The 19147-nt window shown below is 39.0% G+C and overlaps 1 protein-coding gene across 1 annotated transcript; it reads left to right on the forward strand.

Annotated features, from left to right (window-relative positions):
* Nucleotides 1-1081: 1081 nt before the first annotated feature.
* On the forward strand, nucleotides 1082-18529 carry lin52 (lin-52 DREAM MuvB core complex component). Its single transcript, XM_047345254.1, has 6 exons — nucleotides 1082-1149; nucleotides 5793-5867; nucleotides 5955-5992; nucleotides 6107-6173; nucleotides 6266-6349; nucleotides 18154-18529. Exons 1-6 carry the CDS (start codon nucleotides 1131-1133, stop codon nucleotides 18207-18209), a joined length of 339 nt encoding a protein of 112 aa, XP_047201210.1. The 5' UTR covers nucleotides 1082-1130; the 3' UTR covers nucleotides 18210-18529.
* The last annotated feature ends 618 nt before the right edge of the window (nucleotides 18530-19147 follow it).

Here is a 19147-nt window from a genome sequence, read left to right on the forward strand (position 1 = left end):
TGGAGGTAATACTTTATAGAACCACCTCTTGGCTGCAGTTACAACTGCAAGTCTGTTGGGGTATTTGTCTACCATCTGTGCACATTAGAGACTGACTTGCCCACTCATTGCTAAGTGGCTCAAATTCAATCAGACTGGATAAAGAGCCTTCCTGTTTTGTTGAAGAACATCCCCACAGTTCGGATACTGTGCTTAGGGTGATGTGTCATTTCTCAACCCTGGTACTCAAGGCCACCTGTTTTGCATTTTATTTGGTTTTCCTGCAGCTGCACACCTTACATAAATGAATAGGTTTTTAAAAGGTTCTGCAGCACTTGGTGGCATGCTGAGGAGGCAATGCAATCATTATCAGATGTGCTGGAGCAGAAGTACATCTAAAATATGAAGGAAGCTTGGCCCTGGGGACCAGGGTGGAGAAACACTGACCTAGGTGACTTTTTAATGGATGTGGTTGCAACGTATTTTACTTCGGGCTATTCAGGGAGTGAATACCAATGCTCCCAAATCTTTTCAGATTTTTATTCCTTAAGATTTTGAAAACTATACATCATTTTCCTTCCACCTCAAACTACATTGCACAACACTATTGGTCCATCTTTAGGGGTGTCCAATTCCAGTCTTTGAGAGCTCCTATCCTGCAACTTTTAATACATGCCTTCTATTGCGTCCCTTCTTCAAAATACCTGAATCTAATACATGGCACATTACCAGGCCTCTGTTGAGCTAACTTACATTCTGATGAGGGAATTCAGGCATTTACTTTAGGTGTGTTGGAGCAGAGATGTATCTCAATCCACAAGCTGCAGGATAGTAGTTCTCGGGGATTGGAGTTGGGCATCCTTAGTTTTGGGTATAACATTATAAAATGTTTTAAAAATAAGTTCAAGGGGTGTAGTTTTCCAAGGCACTGTAAGCGTCTGATAAGAGCAAATAGTTCCGAGTGTCCCATTAAACAAAATATGTTGAAAATACTGTATACTCTTACTTGCTTTCTATAAAAACGAACTTGAATGTGTTGTGCTTTAGGAGTGATAGTGCGACCTCTTGTGGTGTATTTATGAAGTACTTTGCTACCGGAGTAAATCCAGTTGCTGCCATTGGTTGCTGTTCGTCACGTGGTTATTCTGAAGATGGCGTCTCCAAATGGAGGTAAATTCTAATTCCTTACACAGAGACGTTGCGAATAAACCGTACATTTAGCTCTTAAAGGCTCACTAAAATGTTAATGAATATCATCTTGTTTCGGTTTGGCGCTCAGAGTCGAGAATGTTCTGGTATTAGCCGGTTATTCTTTCTGTTTGAAGGTGTTATTCTGTTGACCAAAGGCTCTACTCACCCCAGATATGTTTTGTGTCCAGTTTTAAGGAAGCGCATAGATCGCTGGTTCGTACCTCCCGAAGGAAAAACAATTCAGCTCATATTTTAAGCACTACCATCTTTTAGTGCATTTTTCTTATCAAACGTTAACGGCTTTAAATGCGTCAAACTTTCGAGTTTTTTTTTTTTTTTTTTTTGCGTCACAGTCTAAATACACTTATCACAGTTCAATTAAAGAAATAGGACTAGTATGATGTACTGTCTTCTATAATTATAAAGAAAATTGGTACGATATAACATATTTAAGTAGAGAAAAAGCGCAAACCTCTAGATTTAACCATTAAAGCTAAAATTGTAATTCAGTTTGTTTATATCGCGCCAATTCGCAATTGTGAACTCTCCAATCTTATTGACTGACTACATTCAATGACACAGTAAAATCTGATCCTAATCCAGATTATAATATCAGTTGGTCAAAAGCTAAGGAACCCCAGGCAATTTCAAGTATTGCCTTTCCTTCCTCCTGAGCAAGCAAGTGGCCACAGTAGAAAGGACCAATTCTCTTTTTAACTGGAATAAACTTCCAGCAGAATCAGGCTTAATGAGTTTCGATCTGCCACCACTAAGTGGTGAGTTAAGAAGACAGAGCAGACAGAAAAATATACACCACTGGCCCTAGAGCAGTTTCTATTGGAATCTATGCACACACCATTAATGGCAGCAGTACTTCCATTACTGGACTGGTCGTGGAAAGAAAACGTTTAATGGCCAGTTAATCTGACGGATGAAAAACAGAGAGAGGAAACATAGTCGCAGTAGTAGCTTCTTCAATTGCTAATTCAGGAAAGGGACAATGTCAAAGACAGAATTATTTGGGCAACACAAATACATTCATACACCAATACACAGATCGGTTGGCAACTTGAGGTTAAGTGCCTTGCCCAGTGGCACATCGACATGTTTCATTAGGAAACCCCCAACTCTCGGATTGCAAGACAACTAGCTACTGAGCCACAGAATAGAGCAGTTATTAAATTCTTGGCAGCAGTAACTCAATCAATAGCCCTCAACAGGGAGGACATGGAGCAAAACACAGAAACACCAGGCCAGGTGTCTGGGGAAGAAAAAGGATGAATTGGTAGTAATAATTGCTAATAATACATAGATGAAGAGTAGTAGGAGAAAGTAGCAGAGTGAGAGAAAGTTGTCTAAATGTCCCCCAGCAGCTTAAGCCTGTAGCAACATAACTATAGAGATCCTTCAGGACAGAACATTAGAGAAAATAATTAGGTTTGAGAACATGGCCGCATTTTATTTAAGCAATGTAGATTTTTCATCATTGTAGCCCTTATAGCACATCTGTTGAGAACCATAGATGTTTCTGAGGATGTGCTAATAAAAGTAAGTGCATCTTCTCAGACTGGAAAAGGTAAAAAGGTCTTGTGGTTTACTTAAGATCTTGAAGGTTTTTGGGGCCCATTTTCATTACAAAGCCTTTATTTAATCACATTTTTGGACCATTCAGAGAAACTTCCTGCTGCAAAACCCAAGTGCTCTTGACCCTAAAGGGTTATTTTGGATTTTTTAAGTGAGGTTCTGTTATGTTATTGTCGGCAATAGTTTCCATACCTGCAGTAGAAAGATATATCACTGTCAGCTTAGTGGAGGCTAACAAGAAAGTTGCTGTTAATTAATGATTTAGGGACAGATTACTCTTTCATATAGGAACATGTTGGTTTGAATAGATTTTCACCTGAAAACAAAAATATTTGAAGTTACTGTTGTATTTGCTCCAGTCATCTGCTGCTCCAGTTATTTCTGTTTCACTGACTCAGAAAGAAATGTTTGAGTGAACACAGAAAATCCATTAACATGAAGCATTTCAAAACAGCTTGAATATTAACATTTTGTAAAGTGCTATAAACATCTTGTATTTGTTAATTGTGGTTATTGCAGTGCTTTGTCTGGTTACAATATTTTTGATTCAGCCCTTTTAAGTCTCATACCCTTCAATTAAATCCCCATCACCTAATTAGTGCAAACCTTACAAGACATGGCCATCCACCAAGGCATGGTGCTTTTCTGGAGGAGCTGCAGACATCCACAGTATGAGAGGTGTGAGAAAAGTGTTTGCTGTGCATGCCACAAATCTGGCCTTTGTGGACGAATGGCATCCGATTTTCAGCGTGCCACAAGTCCTGTAGGGGCACATCGAGCGCGTGGAAGAAGTTGCTCTGGGGAAAACCAGCAGTGCACATCAAGCTTAGCACAACGTCCTCAGTGAAAAACATGGTGGTGGCGGCATCAAGCTGAAAACTGTTGAACGGGAAAAAAAATACTCTTCATTAATTCTGACTTAGCTTTTTTATTTTGCAAAGAAGAATGGGCTAGAATTAAATTCTGTATAAGTGTAAAGCTATGGAGAGCCGTTTCATTCAAAATTAAATAAATACTGCTATTGATAAATTATTAATAAATATTCCATGAAATAAAACAAAATAATTATGTTAAAAGAAACTTTCATCTTATTTTATTTAATTCATTTTAAGATTTATTTAATTTACTGCAGTTTTATTTTGTGACACTTTTATTTTATAAAGCTACTTCATGTATTTCAGTGACTTTTACTTTTTAACCCCGTTTTTCATTTTAAGCTCTTTTTATTTCATGTTCTTATATTCAAATGAGGGGGCGGAGTTTTATCTGTGGGGCGGCGCTGGGACAGCAGAGGCGAGCTCCATTCGTGGCTGTGGCCGGCAGAAGCTTGCCGCTGCCTGCCAGAAGACGGCATGCTGGAGCTGCTGCCGCCAGTGCCACAGCATGCCCGGAAGGAACCATGGGGTTCTGCGAGGAATCTCTTGGCTCCCCTGGTGCCAGACCGGCTGTAAAAGCCACGGCGGTTGCTGCTGTTTTTGTGGAAGCCAATGGTGATTATCGGCAAAAGAGATGCCATTATTGTTACAGGCTGTTACTTTTAAATGATGATGTGTTTATTGGTTTTTATTTCATAAACAGCAATAGACCCATAACATAAGGTGGCTGTATTTACTTCAGATGGAAAATAAATAGCATTATGTGTGTGTATGACGTGCTGAAAGGATGACGAAGACTTATTGTACCAACAGCTTCCACAAAAACAGCGGCAACCGCCGTGGCAGCGTGTTAAAGGCTTTTACAGCCGGTCTGGCACCTTCTGGCATCCTCGCAGAATCCCCTGGCTCCCCTCCACCATGCTGTCTTCTGCCGGCCACAGCCACGAATGGAGGTCGCCTCTGCTGCCCCAGCGCCGCCCAGCAGATAAAACTCCGCCCCCTCATTTGAATATAAGGACATTAAATAAAAAGTCACTAAAATACATAAAGTAGCTTTACAAAATAAAAGTGTCACAAAATAAAACTGCATTATGAAATAAATAAATAAATCTTTACGTAAATTAAATAAATCTTGAAATGAATCAAATAAAACAAGATAAAAATGTCATTTAACATTATTATTTTGTTTTATTTCATGGGGATATTTATTTCATGAAATATTCATTAATAATTTATCAATAGCAGTATTAATTTATTTATTTAATTTTGAATGGAACGGCTCTCCATATAAAGCTGGTAGAGACAGACTTGCATTGATAGGTGGTTCTACAAAGAATTGATTACAGGGACTTGATACAAATGCATTTTTCAAATTTTTATGTGTAAAAAAAAGAAATGGGGTTAAAACATTGTATGCTTCTTCTTCACTTTTCTGGTTTGTGTTTGTAAAACAATTAAAAAGTCTTTATCCTTTTCACTTTTACTACTTTGTGTTGGTCTATCCCAGGGGTCAGCAACCTTTAAAATCCAAACCGCCATTTTTGCCTTTGTTCTTGATTAAAAAATGTTGACCCTTTTCAAAGAGCAAGCGTATCAAGTTTTATGAACATCTGCTGTATAAATTGTTTATGTTTTATAGTAAAAGACAAAGTTTATGTCTAATTTTTGGGTTTTAAAATTAAAAATTTCAAACTTTTATGTGAAGACAATAAAGCAATTTTCATTGAATAAAACTTTCCAAATGTATGTAAAAGGAAGAGAGAACATTTAGTTTGCAGATGAATGAGAAAAGGATAGAACTAAACAAAAAAGAAATCCTTGTATCATTTCATTCTATAGTGGAAATTCTATGCAAATATTGCAGTAAAAAAACACTGAAAAATTCCTAGAAGTAGTTTTCTTACATTTTATATTTAAAAATATTTCTCATCATTTCTGGACAAAGTTATGTAAAGCCACTGTGGGAGGCATAAAGAGCTACAGGTTGTAGGCCCTGGTCTATTCCATAATATCCTGATAAAATACATTTCAGTTTGGGGTTGTAACGTGAAAAAAGGTTAGAGGGGTGTGAGCACTTTTGCAAGGCACAGTCAAGTCTAACACATTTTCAAACATTGTCTGACATAAATGTGTGTTGTAAAAAAAAATTGTGTATCTTCTCAGGAGATGATTTTGAATCTTCTTTGCTAAGCTTTGAGAACTTGGACAGAGCATCACCAGACCTGTGGCCAGAGCGGTGTAAGTTGTTCTTTTGCTTTTTCCTTTCTTTATTTGCTCAGAATTTTCGCATTATTATTATTAACCATCTCATAACTCCTCACACAGTGCCTGGAGTTGCAGAATTTGCTGCATCTTATAAAAATGTGAGTAACCTTTGCAGCTTTCAGTGGTGATTTAAGAAATTAAATATTGCATAAACATGCAAATTATGGTATTTAGTTTTCCACTTCAATCTCTGTTTTATCTTTTCATTGCAGCCCATCACAAACTCACCTCCAAAGTGGATGGCTGAACTGGAGAGCGAGGACATTGAAATGTTGAAAGGTTAACATAAATATCTAATCATATTAAGCAGAATCTGATTGAATTACACGTTTCTAGAAGCTTTTAAGGCATGTCTTTCCATCCGTCTGCAGAGCTTGGCAGTCTGACCACAGCCAACCTGATGGAGAAGGTCAAAGGGCTTCAGAATCTTGCTTACCAACTGGGTTTAGAGGAGTGTAAGTACAAGAAAAACTCAAAACCCTGTAACATATGAGTCCTAATTTATCTTTAAAGTAACGCGTCATGAATCACCCCAAAAACTGAAGCCCATTTTTTTGAATATGTCAAGTCGGTATAAACTGTTCAAATGGGTTTAATTGGATCGCTTTTGATGCAATTCACCACTAGATGGTGCTAAAAGCTTTCACACTTTGTGTTGACCTCTCTAAATGTGATCTTTACTCGTTTTACATATAAAGCAAATTGAGCTCACACAATCCATGCTTATCATCCAAAAACACAGTAGTTATTGTTCAAACTGTAACATTGCTATTTAGAATTCACATTTTTGTGAAATGACTAAAAAAAGTCCACAAAAAGGCTTCAAAACCGTGAATGTAGGTCAATTTTATCAGAAGGAAAAAGTAAGGAAACAAAGCGTGCCAACAGGAGCTGAATGGAAAATGGTTAAGAGTTTGATAGATGAAAAATCTATTTATTTAATCCAGTCCCACCCACCTCCATTGCCATAATCCCTATGGAGTATGGATTAGAGAGATGTAGCTAAGTGCTCATCTGATGAGCCTAAGAGGAAAAAAATTGGTATGAATTTCGTCTGTGGAAGAGCACTTAAGGAAGATTGTATTGCTCTTCACCCTTACTTCCATGAGGTATATTCAGGACAATAATTATAATACCTCTGGAACATTTTCACATTTTCTCACATTACCCGTACAAACTTTGATGTATTTTAATAGGGATTCATGTAAAGCGGGAGGAATACATGATTTCCCAAATCTTTTCCAAATAAAAATCCTATAGGTGCTGGGTGCATTTATCATGGATTAAGTAAGAAGTTTAAAGCACGGTTAAGCTGGAAAAAACATACCCAAAGCTTAAAGTATCTCACTTAGGACTGTTCGATCTATTATTACACTAATCTTGCCACCCCTTCATTAAACATGGTGGTGGCAGCATCATGCTGTGGGAATGTGTCACTTTAGCTAGGACAGGATAGCTGGTAAGAGTCGATGGGAATGTAAATGGAGCTAAATACAGGACAGTCCTGAAACAAAATCTGATAGAGGCAGCAAAAGATTCGAGACTGGGACTTGAGCTCAAACATGCAGCCAGATGTGCAATGGAATGGTTTAGATCAAATCTCATTCATCTGTTAGAACGACCCAGTCAACGTTCTGTGCTGAATCCAACTATGAATATGTGGCAAGACATGAAAACTGCTGTTGAGATCCTCTCCATCCAGTCTGTCTGAGGTCCAGCTGTTTTGCAGAAGAAGAATGTGCAGAAATCTCCATGTCTAGATGTGCACAGTTGGTGGAGACATTCACCAAAACACAGTGAAGTGGTTCTACAATGTTTTGACTCAGATAGTGTGAATATAAATTCACACCACATTTTTTCAGATTTTTATTTTCAAATAATTTTCCTTAATGATGCTAATGAAATCAAAGATGCTTTTTAGAGTGGTTCAAACTGCATTAGAAGAAAATCTGATTGTAATCCAAAATGCTTTAAATTTAAACGTCTCCAGCAATAGTACAGGATGGGGTAAGTCTATCATTTATGTTGGATTTGTCGTAGCTGCACAGATCCAATTTAGCAAATTCATTTAGTTGAAAAATTATCCAATCTCTTGGACTTCCCTCAACCAGAAGCAGCTTGTAATCTTTCTGGTATGAAGATGTTAGCTGTCATGGGCGCAGGACTGCAGGCTCTGCAATCATGTCATGTACCTCAGGACGACGGGACACAATGACGGTTATTATTGGTGTCAGAGCAGCCCTGTAATCGGTGCCTGTTTAATGCTCTCTGGTTTAATTTTCTCCTTTTCCCGGCTGTCAGGGGAGGCCCTGTAAATCTCAGCTACTTTTTCATCATGTTTGTGCACTCTTCACTGCCCGTAAACTCGCTCCACCGAGGCACAGCAGAGGGAGGGTAGAGGACAGGATTTACTGCCCCCCCCCCCCCCCCCTCAACATGTGGATCATTAAAGAGGAAGCTGGTTAATGGGCAGAGCACAATCAAGCAGCAGGAACTCATCCACCCTGCTTCAGAGATGAAATAGTCCTGAACTGTTCTGTTGCAGGTTCCTGCTTTCACTTTTCCATGCTGTCATTTGTATTTTTGTAGTAATAACATAAATCACCAGCTCTCCCAAAATGTGATGGACTGACGCCAGTCCAGTTTGTCCCCGAGGGGCCTGACGCGTGCCCCGTCCTCAGGCCCCAGCTGTTACTCCACCCCATGATGAATGCCCCAGTCGTGGGCTGCTGAGCGTGGGCATCAAACCCCGCGTCTCTGGGGAAAGCGTAGCAGCCTGATAAGTGCCGCTACTGGAGGTAATTGAAAGCTGAGTGTTCCCCTGGGATGTGCGGAAAGGCCTGAGCCACTGAGCCGGCTGGTTAGGTGGCTGCTGAGTTACTGGGTTTTGGCATTTGCACACTTGTCAGCTCAAGGCCACTGACTACAATTTAACACTTGTTTCAGTCAGATGTGCTGCTGTTTTTGCCACAAAAAAGTTTGGAAATAACATTTCTCACATTTCTCTATCTGCAGTAAATACATTATCATTTACTTTTAGTTTGTTTTAGTAGTAACTTTATTGATAAATAATGGTTACTTTATTCGATTTCAAACCAATTTTGTATTTTTATTTATTTATTTAAAACCCATTCATTAAATTAAAAGATTAATTATAAATTTCAAGGCTCTTGTACAGTCTAAACATGTCTGGAGTTATATCTTTAAGTATTTTCTAGATCTAGATGATTAAGGAAAAAGAAAATAGTTTGTGGAAAAATAATTGTATTTCCAGAGTGTATTTCCTTTCTAAATGTTGCATCCGTCCATCCAGTTTTGTGTTTTATGCCAAAATTCAAAAGAAATATCTGCGATAAATACATAGTTAACTTGTTTATTTCAACTGATAATTTATTATCATTTATTATTTATATTTTTCCTTTATTAATTTCCACTTTAGTTTTTTTTAGGTTGTTCAAGTGTCTCCCAACTTTAAAATAATAATATATGACTTCTTGCTTCTTTAGGACATAAATATGACGCATCACAGAGGCAGAATACTTTTAGCCGGTCTTCATTATGGGAACGGCAAGAGAACGTGCCATTCCATATGTGTGTTGTTTGGTTTATTTACTTCAGAACTTGTTTTATCTGAACAACATTTCTACATATCAAGTTATTCTGAAGGGCAAGTTTAAAGTTTCATGTGTTACACATTACAACCACAAGCCTCAGTGTATTTTGTTAGGATTTTATGTGATAAACCAACATAAAGTTATGCATCAATGTAAACTGGAAGGAACAGGGAGACCTCATTTTCACAAATATAAGTCCGAAACACATAACTAGAATGTGTGCAAGAATAATCACTCCTACTCGAGCAAGTCAACTTGAATGCCTTGCCGCAATATTATGGCACCCTGAACCTCTTCATATTTTGTCTTGTAAACGACTACAAACTACGGTGGATTATTTTGGGGTTTGATGTGATAGACCAAAGCAAAGTAGTGCTTAAATGTAACCCCAATCCAATTTCAAATTTTCAACAGATTTTGAATTGGATTAAGATCTTGACTTTGACTAGGCCATTCTAAGACATAAAAATGCTTTGATTTAAACCTATTGTTGTTCTGGCTGTGTGTCGTCCTGGTGGAAGATGAACGTCCACCTCAGTTTGAACTTTTACATATCCTCTAACAGGTTTTCTTCCAGGATTGCTCTGTTCATCTTCCCATCAAGTTTGACCAGCCTTCCTGCTCCCAATGAAGAAAAGCATGCCCACAAAATGATGCTACCACCTCCTTGTTTCACCCTGGTGATGGCGTGTTCAGGATGATGTGCAGTGTCAGTTTTCGGCACCGCATAGCATTTGCATGTTGACCAAAAGGTTCAGTTTTGGTCTTGCCTAACCAGAGAGTCTTCTTCTGCCTTCCTTTTTCTTCTGGTTCACAAATTCACACTACTTTGTGCTGGTCTATCAGAGACAACACCAATAAAATACAGTGAGGTTTGTGATTACAGGACATGAAGAAGTTCAGTGGGTATGAAAACCTTCGCAAGGTAGTGTAGGAACTCTATTAAAGCTATAGACATTTATACGTTTGTCAGAGGTCTTTTGGCTCTTTGAGCAGCACCAAAGTTCTATCCATAAAACATCAGAGATAAATATTTGTCATGTAACATGACATGAGTTGTAGATGTCCATTTTCCTGTTGTGAAAATCGTTTGGTGTGAAGTTATTCAGTGCATCCAATGACCACCTGTTGGGGCTTTTTCAGACTCCAGCTTTCCTCTCCTCTCCTCTGACACCACCCAGCATACATCCAGTGTGACCCCTGTTGCCTCCTCCTGTGTGAAGGGGAGACTGAAGGGCACCCTGCCATGACAGCTTCTAATGGGCCTGCGTTCCCTATAACCTCCTCCTCACCCTCAGGATCAATCTCCAACCTATTAGGAGGCATGCTGCTCCTGAATATGATTGCATTCACTGAGCCCCACTCGTGCTAATGTGCCTTCATCAATCCATCAGGGCGGGCTGACCGCAGGGCGGGCGGTTATGAAGTGCCTGAGCTGACAGCTGCTGAATGAGGAACAGGGTGTTGCCTCCCTGCTCTTATCCCTGCTCATCTCTACTTCTCCACACACTCACCTCCATTTTGTCTCGGGCTCAAACTTGCACAGAACGGGTGTACTATTGCTTAATCACATTGGATGATCTTAAACAGCTCCACAGACTCTTTCCTGCTTCCTGCAGGTGGATCTCTGCAGCTGGCTCAGAAGAGTTAGACACACACACACTTCTCCTAAGTCCCGCCTGCCTGCCGCCTCTCTGAGCAGATCGGAAATGACATCTCATTTCCATAAAGGCATTAGGAATTCATTGGATTTTCTTTCCCAGCTAATCATAGTGCGGGTGTAAAACCTTTTAGGCTTTTTAATGAATGATTTTTGACTGATTGCCTATTAATAAGGACACCTCTTGAACAGGCACTGGCTTGGGCAGGGGTTGGGTGGTGCAGATGTGTTTGTTTTGGTGTGTGAGCGTGTCAGCCAGGCGAAAACGCACTGGAGGAGGAGGGGTGAGCCTACTCGGTTGGGACATAAAGAGGAACCAGTGGCTCCCCTGGGAAATCACAGCTCGTGTCTGCATCTTAAATATCCCCGTGAAGTATCAATAAGTGGGTAATTGAATTTTGAACACAAACATGAGCGTCAGGTGTATGTGTTGCGAGGCGGGGGCGTCGGATGAATGTGTGTGGCTTCAAGTGTTTCCATGCTTGAGTGTTTGTGTGTGTCAGCTCCTCTGTGTCCCCGGGGAGGAGGGTGGTGAAAGTGGATGTTAAATCCATTAAATAAAGCTTACATCCCATAATAGCTGAGCAGCACTCAGAGATGGGCAGTGGGGGTCAGATATGTCCTCTTTACGCTTAATGAAAGTGAATTGGAGCAGTCGGGGCCGGGTGGGCCGGACTCCACTTAACCCGGTTGGTCATCTGTCTGAGCAGCTGACGGTGGGGGGGTCCAGCAGCAGCGGCTCAGCAGGAGCAGACAGAGCGACAGGGTGGGGAGGTTTTTGGAAACAGTGATGATTACTCTCATTTTATACACAGGGGAGCAGCGGTGGGGGCTGTGAGAGTAACACCCATATCACTCAGCATGAAAGAGGTGGAAATAAGATGTTACACAACTGCGTTTCCTCAACATTTGCCTTTGATCTACCTGGGATTTGCTAAATGAAATTAATTTACCTGTGATGAGCAGAAAATTGCAGCAACATTTGAGCTGCAGCACACAGCTTCTGGTGTTTTTCTGGTCAGATTAGGGAACCTGGCAACATTTGGAGCGTCGTCCTGGCACCATTTAGCTGCTGCAAATATAGGTTAATCTTTATTGTTGCTCTGCACCAAACAGCACCTGAAATCCTCCGCCATGGAGGTACGGTACTGTGGGAAATTAGGCATTATCTTACATGATTATAAGATATACGTTGTGTTGTTGCTTGAAATTCAACCAGTTAGAGCTAAATGATAATTAGATGGCAACAAATCAACAGGGCAAGGCGATGGCCGGCAGAATCCATACGGTGTCATTTAGTATGGATGGCAGTCGTAATAAGATGCTGATTAACTTAGTGCAAAATTACTAATTGACCTTTCTAATCAACTAAACAAATCTCTAAGTCCCCCTAATCAGTATGGATCTCTCCGAGTGTATGACAGAATCTATGCATGTGTTTGTGTGTGCTTATCAGCGTTGGTGTCTAATTTGAAACCCCTTTTTTTAACCTCTACATGTAAGTCTTACATGTGAACCATTTGTTAACTAACTCTTAAAGAAGTCAAACAGAACACTACAAAAACAAACTCTAACCGTACTAGAGCATTACGTTTTTGCAAGATTTTATATCCTCTATAATTAAAAACTCGTTCTTTTACTGGACTTTTTGCTCCTAAAAATAACAACACTGTTTGAAGTAGAAAAGAAGAAACAATTCAAGAATTGAGTTTGAACATCAAGGTCTGTGTCTCTGCAGAAAACAAGAAATGATATATTGGTGCTATTTGGATTTGAATGGAAATTCTAATGGCCTTGCTGTTATGATTGCATAACTCAAAAAAGGAACGAAGCTTTTGCATTGAACTCTTGAACTTGCAGGGAAGTCATTTTGGGACATGATATAGCATAAGAGTTAAGTGGTGTCCAAACTGTGTTTGCCACAGGGGCCAAATTTGTCAATTTTAAAGCCACTGATTTGTTTTTTCACCAAAACCACACTACTCAGTAATAAATTAAACACGCAGTGTTTTAATAAAACAAACAACAGTTAGATTTTGTAGAAAACGGATCTTAAATCATTGTAGATCCGTAACATAAAAAGCAGTTTAAACATTTGCCTGTTTAAAATAGAAGCATGCAGTTCCTTTTTGTTGTTTTTAGCTTTTTGTGGTGAGATTTCTGTTCTGTTTGGTGGTCTAAGTTTTTTTTTTTTTTTTTTTTTTCTGTTCTATCAACAATAATAAGTTGGTTCCTCAGTAAAAGTCGGTGGATGTTTGCAGGCCCACTGTCTGTGAAATCAAAATGAAACAAAACCAAAAACCCCACGGCTAATAAAAGACTAAATCTTTCTGTTGTACCTAACAATATCCATTGTAAGATGATGTGAACTTTCAGTGAAAATCTCATCCTAAAAATGTCAGAAAGTCAAATACCTGTGCTTGAGTGCCAAATTTTTACCATTCTTAAATTGAGGTGGGAGACCAGACAAAACCCTTCTAAGGACCACAAATGGCCCCAGGCCAAAGTTTGGACAGCCCTTATGAGATTTGGAACACCTTTAACATTTCAGCCACCCCTTAGTTTTGTGCTCCGTTCTTTGCGCCTAACAAATGGAAATGATTTTTCCTTGGAATATTTTTAGACACGATGATATCCCTGGTCTAATTTCTTTTGTCTACAGTGCCTTACAAAAGTATTTATAGCCTTTAAACCTCTACACATCTTGACATGTCGCATCTGTGACCTTCAGTGTATTTATTTTGGAATTTATGTGACAGACCAACACAAAGTGTTGCATAAATACGATGTGGAAAGAAACGATACATGGTTTTTATTTTAGTTTTATTTCTTTTGTAAATAAAAATCAGAAAAGCTCGGCATGCATATTGATATGTGTCAGCCCCCTTTGCTCGGATACCCCTAAATAAAATCTGATTCAACTGTTTGCCTTCAGAAGTGGCCTATTTAGTAAATAGAATCCACCTCTGTGTAATTTATTCTCCAGCTGGCCTGTGTAGACCTCACAGGTTTGTTAGAGAACATTAATGAACAATCATGTAGTCCAACAAACATAAATCCAAAAGTAAAACCACCTAAACTGAGAAGCTGGTCAAAATGTGCATGGTCACTGTGGAGGAGCTGCATAGATACACAGTTCAGATGGGAAAAACTGCTGACAACAATTAGTTGGACACTCAGCTGTCCACGACTCCACTGTATTTGGTTGAAAGCTTTATGAAAAATGGTGGTGGCATCATTATTTGTAGAGATATTTTCTTGAGCAGGTACAGAGGACTGGTCAGGGTTAATGAGAAGGTGGATGGAGCTAAATACTGGAGAGTCCTGGAAGAAAACCATGAGAGGTTGCAAAAGAGGAGACTGGGGTAGAGGTTCACGTTCCACCAGGTTTTACAGTGGAATGTTTTTTATCAAAGCATATTCAAATTCAAACGATTTATTAATCCCAAAGGCAAACTCAAGCTCAAACTATCCATATTATCCAAGAGTCATTGTAGATGGTGATGGGTGAGCACAGGAAGGATCTCCTAAAGAAACCTTTGACTGAAGTCGTATGACAGATGATCAGTTATTCGGCTCCAGAGGAGTCCGCCGAACAGAGCCAGACTTTATGCGCTTGTTCTGTATCCAATTGAAATGAACTTGAGCAATTTTTTGAAGAATTGCAAACAATTTCAGTCTCTAAATGTGCGAAGTGGGTAGAGGCATGCCCCAAAAGATTTACAGCTCTATTTTCAGCTAAAGGTGGCTCTCCAAAGCATTGATTTAGGAGGGCTGGATGAAAATGTTTTCTACACTTTTTGGATTTTATTTAATAAAAGCAGTAAAGAAAATCCATAGATACTTTTTATTTCACAAATATGCACAACTTTGTGTAGATCTATCACATAAAATCCCAACAAAATGCACTGAAGTTTGTAATTGTAACATGATGTGGAAAGTTAAAACAGGTGTGAATACTTTGTCAAGGCACCGTATGAGTTTTTACCGTAACAATCACAACACTAAATGTTTTGCAGAAGTAAAGCCACATATGAGTGAGTCAGTTATGAACTTGTTTTTGACTTGTGGGAGGATAAACTGAACCATAGTTAATGAGCAGCTCAGTCGAATGATGAATCTCAGGAGGTGTGGCACAGCTTTGATCTATTTTAGCGTTTGGACCCATCATTAGATGGAGAAAGCATTAACTAAAGAGAAGTCATGACCTCCTGGAAATCAAAAATATTACCCCGCTAATGTTTACCTTTTCTGGTTTCAGCGCTAAAAAAGCGAAGTGACACCATCACACTGACAGTTTTAGGGTCATCCTGGAGTAATTGCTTTCCCTCACCTACTTTTAATGACTTCATTTCAATCTAAACCTCCTCCTGGATGTCTAGACGTTGGTAGTGAGTTTGTTTGGGGGGATTTGAAGAGACCGCAAAGTGCAAAATGAATTCATCCCATTCCAATTAGCATCATCTTTAACCTTATGATGGACACCTCAAGGTGACTAAACCTGCACGCCCAGATGCACCATTTACATTCCACCTTGACCAACTCATCTAAATTAGTAAAACAGACTTTTTCATCAGCCGCCGTGGGCAGAGCTTGCAGGCAGTCGTCAGTGGAGATCTAAGCACAATCCTTACAGGTTTCATAAGAAGCACTCGAGTCTGAGGCGCAGCGCTGGTGGTGTAGGGGGTTAAATGTGCGAACCATATACAGAAGCCTTAGTCCTGGACGCGGCTGTCCTGGGTTCGAGTCCCGGACCTGGCGACATTTGCCGCATGTCTTTCCCTCTCTCTTCATTCCCATTTCCTGTCTATCTACTGTCAAAAAATACTGGAAAAATAAAGGCCACTAGTGCTGCAAAAAAATCTTTTAAAAAAAAAGAAACACTCGAGTCTAATATCTTTGTGACGTACAAGAGTTGCTGGCAGATTAGGGGGTTTTTAGGGAAATCCTATTTTGCAGCCTATAAAAACTATGGCAGGGCTTAGACGCTGACCCTCCTACGCTTCTTTTAAATAAATGCTTTAACTTGATGGTTCTGGAAGGTGATGGATGCAAATGCCTTCTTAGTCCCTGAAGTCTCAGTAGACACAAACAGGTTGGTCTCTGACATCAATACCGCTTGTAAAACAAGACTCATGAAGCTCTTTCAGCAAGAATGATTCCTTTTCTCTGCAACACAAACCTACGATGCCAGATTCCACTACATTTACATGTTAACATGGAAGATTCTCTTGCAGTTATTATTTAGCATCCTTATTAAATATGCTCAGCATTTGGCAAAATCAGGTATCTTTAAATATCTACTGAGCTGTGAAAAGGTATGTGCCCGCCTTAAAATAAAAATTTTTTTTATAGTCCCACTTAATTGTTTCAGATCATTTAACATTTTAATCTCAAACAAGGATAGCCAGAGTAAATATAAAATGCAGCTTTCCAGAGGAGAAAGGCTGTCCAAACCAACCTAACTCTATGTGAAAAGGTACCTAAAAACTGTTTGTACCACCCGTGGCAAGAACAACTGCCATCAGCCATTTGCCATAACTAGCAATGATTCTTTTACATTGCTGTGGAGGAATTTTGGCCCACTCTTCTTTGCAGAATTATTTTAATAAAGCAACACTGGAGGGTTTTCAGGCATGTTTAAGGCCAGGCCACAGCACCGTAATAGCTTTGAAGCCAGGATGTTGACTAGGCCACTCCAGACCCTTCATTTATTTTGCTTTTTCAACTTTAAACGTCAACTTCGGATTAAAAGCCAAACAGATACTTGAACAATATTTTCCAATCAATTGTCCAATATCAGTCGATATTTTTTACTTTTAGTGTTTATTTTTATGAGATAACGGCAAAGTGTTTATGTTCTGTTGGACAACAGTTTTCTGTACAGACCCATTCAATGAATTAGAATATTATTGATTTTTTTTTATATCAGTAACTCACTAAATGAAACACATTATATAGATTAACTACACAGAGACTGTTTTCAAGGCTTTATTTCTGTTAATTATGATGATTCTCTGCTTACAGCTGATGAAAACATGACATTTAAGATTATAATATTACATCAGACCAATAAAAAACCCTGTTTGAAACAGAAATGTGGGCCTAATGAAAAGTATGTTTAAAACCTGCTTAAAGTTTGTTATTGTCCAAAGATGCTTTTAATCTGACAAACGAGCCTCATGGGAATGCATTTTCTAATTTATTTAATATGACTGTGTGCACGTCAGTATTATGGTACTTGGAAAACTTGGTATTTACTGAGGTGGTTCTTCTAAACGGTTTGAGTATTATCTAAAGTTGCTTTTCCAAATCTTAAAGACCAGTGTTTTGAAATGAAATCAAAAATCAGATGACATACGTGTTAATTTATAGTTACATATAAACAATATTGCCTTTCTTATTGACTGCCTTTAATACATAATTGAGCTTAACTGGAAGATACATTTTGTCATGCTTAGCGTTTTGCTTCATGTCACTAACTTTTCACCGCAGTGTAGAATAATAAGATATGTAATATCTTTACTGTTTAGGTTTTGTTGCCTTAATATAGTGAAGTTTGGCTGTTTCACCTGAACTTTATCTTTCGATGTATCTTAGTCAAATTTCATAATCATATGTGGAGACTTTTTGTTTTTCTTCTTTCTTCTTTCACTCTCTCAAGTCTTATTTATTTATAAATTGATATTTGCACAATTATCTCCACTGGCACGAAACTAAAACTGCAATCATGATTTCTACCTACATCCAGTTTTATGAACAGATGTTTGTATTAATTGCATTCCTGTGTGACAGTGCAGACATTAGAGACGTGCTTTGCATCACTAAACACCTGATACAATGTTTTTGGATTTGCACCAAATTTGTTGAACTGATCATTTATCTACAGGATTGTAAGAAGATGGCCAAAGAAATCTTTGTTTTATTAAACCTAATGTTGATTAGTGGTAATCTCAGTTAATTTACCTTTTGTCTTCTTCTCCAGCCAGGGAAATGACTAGAGGGAAGTTCCTGAACATACTGGAAAGGCCCAAGAAGTGACCATGCATTTTTCAAGCAACAAGACCGACTTTTAAAATTACAAAGCATTTCAGAAATATGTACATTAATATTCTCAGATAAATCTTTGAATGAAGTCTTTGAAATGTGACAATAGATTTCCAAAAACTATATTCAGTTTAACTGTTAAACCTTTACACCTTTTGTTCTCTAAATGCCTTTACTTTTTCCTTTCCACTAAACTTCTCTGTCTTATAATTCGATTAGATAAAATGCTCATTATTTATTTTTCTCTTTTAAACATGAATAGCTTTTTTGTAACTCCTGAACTTGTAAAATAAAGTTTTAAAATGAAAAGAGAACATGTTTTTAGGCTTCCCATTACCTTTCAACCGAAACAACTAAGTTTAATGATGGCAGAGTTTTCAGTGTTTTAATCAGAGCAACAACAACATACGTCAAAGTGCAGCACATTTCTTCTGAGCTCATTGAAGAGACTCCGACATTAGAGTTCTTCTCGGGCTACCAGGCCATGTTTTCTGTTTAATGAGCACTGGAAGCTGGGTCCTCTACACAAAACATTGCGTAAAAATAATATTGCTCATTGTCGTCGCCGTTAACGAGAGCTGACATAATTACGAGGACCATTTCTTCTCTAATTAGCACACTCCAGCGTTGTCTGAGGCTGTGGTCGGGCACAAAAAGGGAACCAGACAGGCATGCCGAACGGCAAACAAAACCAAGTCCATCCGCGGTAATTAGGTAAGACAATGTCTCGGACTGTTCTCGGTTGGACATGTCGCCGGGCTCTGCCCGCTCACTCCCTATACTTACACTTTTCTCTGGGCTGCTAATAAGCCCCTAATCGTCCTTCTGATTCGCACGGACAGAAGCTGCTACGTCCTCTTTAGCTTCACCCCCTGCCTCTCGCACAGACCCTGGCTCACCTCTTTGGAGAAACATACACTGCCCTGCAAAGG

This window comes from Girardinichthys multiradiatus, chromosome 19 (assembly GCF_021462225.1).
Source record: "Girardinichthys multiradiatus isolate DD_20200921_A chromosome 19, DD_fGirMul_XY1, whole genome shotgun sequence".
NCBI lineage: Eukaryota > Metazoa > Chordata > Actinopteri > Cyprinodontiformes > Goodeidae > Girardinichthys > Girardinichthys multiradiatus.